This window comes from Oryctolagus cuniculus, chromosome 2, assembly GCF_051225735.1.
Source record: "Oryctolagus cuniculus isolate XC-2025 breed Fujian yellow rabbit chromosome 2, ASM5122573v1, whole genome shotgun sequence".
Taxonomy (NCBI): Eukaryota; Metazoa; Chordata; class Mammalia; order Lagomorpha; family Leporidae; genus Oryctolagus; species Oryctolagus cuniculus.
The window spans coordinates 119,289,081-119,297,945 of NC_142868.1; the positions used below are offsets into that span (position 1 = coordinate 119,289,081).

Here is an 8,865-nt window from a genome sequence, read left to right on the forward strand (position 1 = left end):
AACTTTCTCTTTCTCTTCCTTGTTCTCTCACTCTCTGCCTTTCAAATAAATAAATCTTTTAAAAATGGAAAGATCGAGAACCGTACTTAAAAGGGAGACATAATATAATTAATTTCTGCAGAGCTGGGGACCTTGATGAGGAAGGCAAGCTGATAGGCTGAAGGCCCTGACTGTCGCTGTTGGTATAGGCACTTGTGTCTTCTGACAAGGGTGGCAGGGGTTCTGGTTGGAGTCTCCACTGGGGTCTCAGGTGTTGTCCCTCCATCTACTGCTGCAGGGAGTTCCGATGAGCTGGACTTTGGTGAGGCCAGTGGAAGGAGAACTGGAGTCAGATCAACCTCTCTGGACATCACTTTCCTTTTCCTCAAGTGTCAACACCATCAGCTGCCTTGCAGAGCTGTCAGAGCCGATGGGGACGCCGGCTGTCAGCACAGCCTCACACCTGCAGCAGTCCTCAGAGACGCGGTCCCAGCTGCCAGCCCTGACAGCTCACTAAGTGTCAAGGTGTGCTCAACTCTTGGGTATCAGTTCTCTTTCTCTGGATTAAAAAATGTAGCATTGGTGAAGTAGAAGGGGCAGTGAGCTGACTTGTGCCCCTACGCTGGGCATCTTAAATGGGATTCGGAGCTGTGGTGTGGGGGATCCTGCAGAACCGGCACAGAAGCAGGAACCACTAACCTCAGGCGGGGGTGGGGGGAGGTCCTGAACTTCCCTCCCCTTGACCTTGGATGTACCTTCATAAAGAGATGGGGTTTCTACCCAGACCCATTGCTGGGGAAGGACCCTCCACCGACGAAAAGCCCAGAGACATGAATCCTGGGTCTAAAACAGAAACCTTTCCATGAAGAGGCTTCTGGCTGGTGGCTCAAAAAGGCATTTGCTCTTCTTGTTCCCATCTGGCCACGGAGGCGGTGGGGAGGGGGATGCTCTGGAGGGGCTTCTGCAACCCTCAAGCACTTGCCAGCCCCAACTACCTAAAGTGTGGTTACTGCAAGTGAAGAAAGAGGAGTGAGTCCCGGACTGGGACTGGCCAGGGGGAGTGGCGTCTGCAGCAACCAGGAGACCCCTGGATGGTTGTTCTTGGGCCCAGTACAGTGTCTCTTAGTACCCTCCGCAAAAGAACCTGAGCCAAGATGTTCCAATCTGAGCCCAAGGAGAACCCCTCTCCAAAGAACCCCTGAGTGTGGTGGCAGATTGTCCTCTCTTAGAGGGTTTAACCACCCACCCTCCAAGCTCTATCTCCAAAGGAAGGAGGGGCTGGTAGAGGCTGGCGCCTCCGTCTTTCCCCAATTCTCAACTAAAACAAAAGCAAAAATAATCTGCAGTCTTGAGTGAGGGCTCTCTTCTCTGCCTCTCCCTGTTTAAAATTGCTTCTTTTTATCTTTGGGCTCCCTGTGCGTGCGGAACCACAGAGCTCAAAGCTTCCCAGCTCAACCAAGATCTCAGTAGCTCCTGGACAGATAAATAAATAGAGCAGCTGTAAAATGCTTAGAACTGAAGACAGACCAACTGTGGCGAGAGAAAGTAAACACACACATGCACCAGTCAACCCTGGCAAGCGCCTCGCCTTGCTGTGATTACACAGAACCCCAAAGCAAGCAGCCTCCCCTTAGCCCGGGGAGGTGGGTTACAGGGGGTCTTCTCCGACCCTTCCAGCTGTTCCTGACCACAGCAGTCTGCAGCAAGTCCCTCACTGGTTTCCCGTTTGGAAATGGACTAAGAAAAGGCAGATCTCGCTTCATCCTCTTTCTCATCTGGAGGGGACTCTCCCCCTTTTGCTTCCAAGTCTCTGTGCAGGCAAAACTTGGCAGTGAGAGAACTGAGATTTTTCACAAAATAAAATGTGATGATGACATAATCTGATATGAACATTTGAGGAACTTTTCCTAGGGAAAATACACAGTTTAAGCCCATCCCTCTCCAATGGGCATACGCACACACACACAAATTGTTTTTATGAGAACCAATTAATAAATGCTAATTCATTCAGGCATATCTCCACTAAATTACTGTTTCATTTAATTGCAGGGGAATTTTCCATTACTAAACTCTCCCTTGCTGATTTTTTTGCATTATTTATATATATTTTTTCAGTTTCACTAATAGTGAGGTTGGTATGCGATATTATCTGCTGTTTGTACGTCTTACATTTCTTTTTCATTAAAAATATTTCCTCATTCTTGCAGCTCCACGTAATCTGAGAGAAACATCATTAAAAGCAGACAAGATTTTATACATAAATGATTGAAAAAAAAAAAGCACTGGCTGAAATTAGCCAGGAGTGCATTTGTGTGATAGTGTTTCTCTCATTCCAGGCATGCATGAGTGTGCATTTGTGTGTGTGCACTTTGGGTTAATGTAGGACTGTTTTCCTATGTCAGTCAGTCACACATCTATCCATGAAAAGATTGTGCGTCCGCAACTGGAAATGAAGATCACATGGTGCTTTGATAATAAAATGAAAATAGAATAAGGCTCTGGTGCAAAATCGGGACCCTGCACCTAGATACCCAATATCATGGTTAGCTGGCTCCCCAAACCCTGCCTTTTTACGCAAAGAAAAGTGAGAGTTTTGGGTGGTGGTTGAGGGTGTTTGGGGCCTGCGGCGGAGATTTTGTGTTCAAAAGGAATGTTCTGAGATAGGATTTTGATGTTCATATATTGAGCAGCAAAGGTTCCACACACCTGGCCACTTTCTTTTCTGAAGTAAGCGCTTTCCTTTGATTCTCCCCACCCACCTCCCACCGTCCTCCGCCTCCTCCCTCGCCTCCCTTCCCCGTCTTTCTTTCTCTCTTTATTCTTTCCCTTCTTCCTCCCTCGCAGTAAAATGTTCTGCACGGTGTGAATGATTAAACTGTTGACTCCAAGGTTGAGGTACGCAAAGGCATGTCACTGTAAGTAAGGTTTCACCTTTATACCCAGCTCCGTCAATAATTACAGAACAAGGATGACTATGAGTAAATCTTTCCTACTGCTGGCGCTTACTAAAATGATTTCATTTCTTCTGCGCATACGAGTCCTGTTGATTTTACTTTTTCACATAGACTCCTCCTGCCTGTTGTCTGTCAGCATCGGAAGGGCTTACACCTAGGTCCACGGGTAACCACACACCCATGAAACAGGTACCTCAACAAAACTAGAACGGTGAGGCTCTCCTTTGAAGCAGAATTGTCTGTTAGGACTGAAAGTTCCAGGAGACTGATTTTTGTTCTGTTTCTTTCACTTCCTTTGTCCCCGACAGCATAATTAGATAGAGTCCTTTTTGGGTATAGATGGATAAAATTAATTAACTTTCCTTCCACACTCCTCCCATCCCCCAAAAAAGTTCCAAATAAATGCTTCCAATAGACATCAAAAAAGTGTCAATTAGAAATAATTACTTCTTATCAATCAGGGGGGCAATTAAAGTGACAAAGCTTGAAAAGATACTTATCTTAAAACTAATTCACAAGGTAGCTAAATTATCTCCCAATTATTGCACTGAGGAGGGTAGGAGGATGGGCAGCTTGAGACAAAGATGAACTGGTGAACCCCAATATCTCTGTTTGGGCCTCAAGAGTCCTCCCCTCCCTCCAAGACCTGATTTTCAACCCAGAGCAGACACCTGGGGGGGAGGGGATAGCCCTTTCCCAAATGCATTCATTTCCCTTGCTAGCCCCTTCCCCTCTATTCTAACACCAAGCGGAGGGAACCGAACCGGGCTGTGAGCCCAGTCTGGGGGCGAAAGAGGCATCTCCTTGCGGGACCTCGGGTCTCCGACTCGTTTTTACCGACCGGCGGCAGAGGGTTGCCACAATTTATTTCGCATCGTTTCGGACAAGCTGCTGGCCTTGGCTAAGCTCTCTTCCTCACCGCTCCAGTATTATTTACAATCCCCAAACGCACGCGGCGTTCATCATTTCTCACGCACCTTTGAGGTTTGTTTTTTTTTTTAAATAAAGTTTTTGCTTCACAGGATTTTTGTTCCCTGATGCAACAAAAAAACAAATGCCGGCAGATTGCACGGACCGTGCAAGCCGCAGGCTGACCTGCGCACATCAGAATCATTCGCTCCCGCTGTTCTCTGCGGAGTAAAGCTGCACACTCGCGAGGCGCTGCCTGCGAAGCGAGGTCGGAAGCAGGAGCCCCGCGCGAGCCGCGGCGGCCCGGGGCGCCGGAGGAGGCCGCGCCGCAAACTTTCTCCCGAGCCTGCCTGACCGCAAAGGGTGCGCAGGGCCTCGCTCCCGCGAAAAGCAGAGCAGCCGCGGGCGCCGGGGGTTCCGCTCCAGAGAAGACGCCAGTGCGAGCTCCCCGCGCCCAGCGGGACTCAGAAACAGGGGAGTGGGGGTGACCCTAAAAATAGAGGGGAGAGCGGGCGTCTGGATTCCGCTCTGAGCCCAGCAACGCCGTGGGAGGCCTCCTCAGAAACTGAGGAGGGTCTCGCGCCCACAGAGGGTCCCGAAAGAAACCGCACAGCCCAGAACGATTTGGGCTGTTTTCGGCACTTTTCTTCCGTTTTCTTAGCGTTTAATTAAACTCGAGGAGGAAGTCTGACCCGCCCTCGCTCCTGGCTCGCTGGCTTTGTTTTGGGGAGGGGGCAGAAGCAGCCCCTCTGGCTCTCCCGGGACGGACGGATACCTCGCGGGCCAGTGCAGGCGGCTGCCTCCCCAGCCTCAAAGGCGCTGGGCCTCTGCGCTAATGGGAAAGCGGCTTCTATCCTCTGGGACCGCTGCTGATTAAAAATACACATTAATTGTGCCTTTTCCCCTTTCCCTTTTAAATCTCCATTTATCGTAATAAATGCTCCTAGAATGAACTAACGAAAAAATAAATAACTAAGCCAGCCCGAGGGGCTGTGACACCGTCTTATTTCTCGGGCAGCGACAGAGGACAAGGGTCCCCGTGCCGGGCCGGTAAATTCGAGGTCCGAGAGCACCCACTCCTGCCAGTACCGCGCCAAAGGTCAGGGGAAGGTCGGAGGCGGCGAGAACCCCGGGGCCGAGCGGAAGGGGCCAAGGCTTTCTGGCGTGGGATCTGCCACTCGGCAGCGTGCGCTCAGGGTAGAGGACTGAGATGACCCCACGGCCAGGGCGACGTCCGGTATTGCAGCCCGCTTTGGCCAAATCCTAAGGGGAGGAAAACCGGGTCCTGACTTCAGAGAGCGGCTGCAGCGCGCGTGGCGGCCGGGGGCACCGGTGCCAGGCGGCGCGGCTCGGTCTCCGCGCTCGCCAGCCCCGCTGCGCCGGGCAAAGAGCCGAGAGGGCTCCGTCCTTCTGTCCCACAAGCGGCCCGGCTCCGGCAGGCGAGCCGGGGGCCTGCAGGGCGCTTGCCGCTGCCTCCGTGCGCAGCTCCAGAGAGAGCCCGGATCCGAAACCTCCCGGCGCCCCCGGGGGCTGCTGGTGCCCCTCTCATGGAGCCTCGGCGCTCGGACCGGAGACTGCGCGGCACAGCCCGGCCTGAGGCGCGCTCGCCTAAATAGAGACCTCAGTCGCGCGCCGCGCCCCATCCGACCCTCCTTATTATAACAAATGTCCCGTTTGCTGAGCGAGACTTCATATTCGCTGAGAATTCATCTGAAATATTGATTTCCTCTCACTTCTCCGGCCCAAATCGATCGCGATGCGCCCTGGCCCCATAAATCGCCTTCCTCGCGGCCCGCCCGGCTCCATCCATCACCGAGGGCCGCGCTGCGTCCCCGCCGGCTGTACCCACCGGCCGCGAGCCGGGGCGGCTCAGACCACCGCGCCGACCCCCCGCGACCCGGAGGCTCCTTCCCGGCACGGACTCGGTTCGGGTCCAGCCGGGATGGAGGAAAGTGGGCGCCACGGCTCGGGCGCTAGAGTGCTTTGGGAGGCCCAGGCCCGGGCGCAGGTGCGGAGGGGGCTTCGGGTTTGCAGGCAGCTTGGTCCTAGCCAGCCGGACGCCCCGTGCGCGGCTCTCTGCCTGCCCCCAGCCGGGAAACGAGGGGTCCCAGAGCATCAGAGTGCGCTCTTGACTTCCAGGCCCTGGACCAAGCGTTCCTTTCCCTTTAGCTAAAGGGATGTGGACCGCTCACGGTCCCGCCGAGGAGTCACCTGCAAGGACTGCGCGCACCCGGGGACCAGGGCTTAGAGGTCGGGGTCCCGGGAGCTGCAGGTCCAGCACCAGCGTGGCTGGAAGGGCACGCAGGGTGTCTATCCCAGTAGGCCGTGCACGACAAGGGTGCGATGCAAAGGACACCCCCTGTGACCCCACAGAGAACCCCTCACCGCTCCGTGTGGTCCGCAGAAACCAGGGCCTGCCGAGGGCAGCTCAGCCGGGGCCAAGAGGGATGGCAGGGCCCGAGAAAAGCGAGGCGGCCCCCGGAGCGAGCCAGGCCCGAGGCGCCCCAAGCTGCGTCCCTGCGCAGGTGGTGGGTCGCGCTCGCCCAGAGCGTCAGCTCCCGCGCCCCTCCGACCCCAGCGCACGCACAGACGCAGGGCGGCGCGGGGGCTCCGGGGTCCCGGCCCCGCCACCGCGTCCTTACCGGATCTGATGGAGTTGTGCGGCATCGCCGGGCAGTCGCTCGCAGCCCGCAGAGGGATCGGGACTTCCTCACGCAGGTCCAGGCCGCGCCCGTCGCCACGCCGCTGCCCTGCACAGACCCAGGGGAAAGGACGTGAGAGGCGACAGCCGCAGCCTTAGCACCCCCTTCCCAGACCTGACCCCTTCGAGTTTCGTCGGGCTCCAGGAGTTAGAGGATTTTTCAGGCAAAGTGGAGTCAACCTCAGCCTGGCCTAACGCGGTTGTCCGGAGGATCCCGGATTGGGGGTGTCCTGAGGAAGCTCCAAACTCCAGCCCGGGCGCCCTGTTCCCCCTCCACAGTCTCAGGAGGTTTGACTTGGAAGGGGAAAAGCTGTCATGCTTCCCGGGACCCTCTCCGCTCTCGCACCCCCCTCTCTCCAGCCAGCTTCCTGCTCACCCCTGGGCGGTGTACCTGGCCGGCCGGCCGCAGGCCCTCACTGCCTGGGTCCGTCCGCGAGGGTGCCTGGGCCCCGCGTCTCTCCTGGTTCCGTCCTGAAGTTTGTTCCCATCCACCCGGCATCGCCGACCGGTTTTATCCCGCCGAAGCCCTGGGAGATGGGTCTAGCGAGGCTCGCAGGCCGCGGATTGGCTGGCTGGGTGCAGGGGGGTGCGGGAAGGGGAGGATTTTGCAAGGGGGACATGGCTGAGTGGACTCAGGAGTTAGAAACATTCGCTGGAGCTTCTGTTTCCAGAGGAGGGAAGAGAGGAGGCAGCTGAGCCCCAACTCCGCAGGCCTGTAAATATTCGGGGAGTGGGAGATGAAGGCCTCAGGGCCGGCGGGCGCTGTTCCCTGGGCTCTCTTGGGATCGGGGCCACCGGAGTGAGACACATGGCCTTCCGCTGACACCTTGTTCTCATCCCTAACCTGCTACCTGGGGAGCCGCCTCTTTCCAGGAGGGGACTGTAGCTTTGGTGCCTGGGTCTTATCGTAGCAGACTGCTCCCAGAGCCAGTCTGGCCTGCTGCTTTCTCCACCAGGGTGTGGGGCAGAATTGTCCGAAGCCCTGAGGCCATCCCCCCACCCGCCTCCACACAGACGGGAGCCACACCCTGAGGAAATGGTGTCCAGACCCTTTCCCAAACACACCTGCCCTTTGTCTTGCTCCCTGAGGATTTTGAACTTGGGAGAAGAGTTCCTGGGAATAAATGGACATGAAGGTGAGAGCCTTAGCAAAGGACAGGCCAGCATGGACCTCTGGCTTTGTCTGCAGGAACCAACAGCCTGGGTGTGGCTAAGAAGGGGTCTCTTGGGTGGGGACAAGAGGAACTTTGTGGTGGCAAAAGCTGCCTCCTTCTTCATCATTCTTTTCTCTGCTGGGGAATCAGAACTCAGGGAAGAGTTCTCATGGATGTGTGTGAGCAAGTGTCCTGGGGCACCTGCAGGCTCCTGACACTCCCCCATCTCAGGCCACACCTCTGGGCTCAGCTGTGTTCCCTCCGGCAGTGCTGTGGATCTTGAGGGGCGGCCCTGGGGGAATACAGGGGCTAAGGTGCCAGCAAATGAAAGGGCAGAGGAACCTGGGATATTCAGGGGGATGTGTGTGTGTGCATGTGTGTGTACATGTTTGTGTACATGTTTGTGTAGGCACACAAGCAACTTTTCTTAATTAGAAAAAGTTTATTATTTGTGTTAATTCACTACCTCTTCCTGCTCAGCTTTTCTCATCTCTCAACTTAAGAGAAATTAATTATTGTGTGAAAAGAGAGTGTGTGTGTGTGTGTGTGTCCCGAGAGGAATCCTCGACATAGCAAAGGGCTGGAAACCACAACAGCTGCTTTATTGTGGTAGATGTTTCTCTGAAGTTGTGATTTTAAAGCGTTCTGTGGTTTTGGGAGGCCTGGATTCTCAGCTTGTCCATCCAGACCACCTGGAGAGAGAAGATCCAGGGTGTCAGGTGGCCTTGGGTGTCGGCACAGGTCCCACCAACCCTGTGCCAAACGCTTTGGCGGCTCGGCGGCTCGGTCACTGCCCTGCTGCTGTTTGGGGAGCTGTTGAGGGTGGAGGTCCCAGCAGAGACTCGGAGTGCTCCTGGGTGAGTCTTGCAGACCCTCATCCAAACAGTTCCGAAAGCCTTGGGGTTCTACCTAAGCCGGGGGTCTGGTCGTTCCCACAGCCATCAAAGTCGGAGCATCCATTCCTGCCAGTCTTCACTTACCACCCAACCCAACCCGTCGCCCTCCTCCCTCCCCTTTTTTGGGCAAAAGTTCTCAAAGGAAAAAACCCAGTAAGTTGTGAAAACATTCCTGTCCATCTGGGAGCTGATTTTGCAAGATTGATTTTAATATGAAAATAGATGTAACGCTGCAGGCCTGCTTCTTAAGGACGGGCACGCCCTCATCCTTT

The 8,865-nt window shown here is 55.2% G+C and overlaps 1 protein-coding gene across 7 annotated transcripts in view; it reads right to left on the minus strand.

Moving 5' to 3' along the window:
- The window catches only part of PAX8 (paired box 8), a 58,360-nt gene extending 51,291 nt beyond the window's left edge, over positions 1-7,069 (minus strand). For 6 of the 7 annotated variants that reach the window (XM_051836593.3, XM_051836591.3, XM_051836585.3 and 3 more), the window contains exons 1-2: positions 6,935-7,069; positions 6,485-6,592 (exon numbers count right to left, since the gene is read on the minus strand). In XM_051836593.3, the coding sequence (XP_051692553.1) occupies positions 6,485-6,509 (25 nt within the window). In that variant the 5' untranslated portion in view covers positions 6,510-6,592; positions 6,935-7,069. Of the gene's footprint in view, positions 1-6,484; positions 6,593-6,919 lie in introns of all 7 variants that reach the window. The other variant, XM_089326127.1, reaches the window with a different exon arrangement.
- Positions 7,070-8,865: the final 1,796 nt, after the last annotated feature.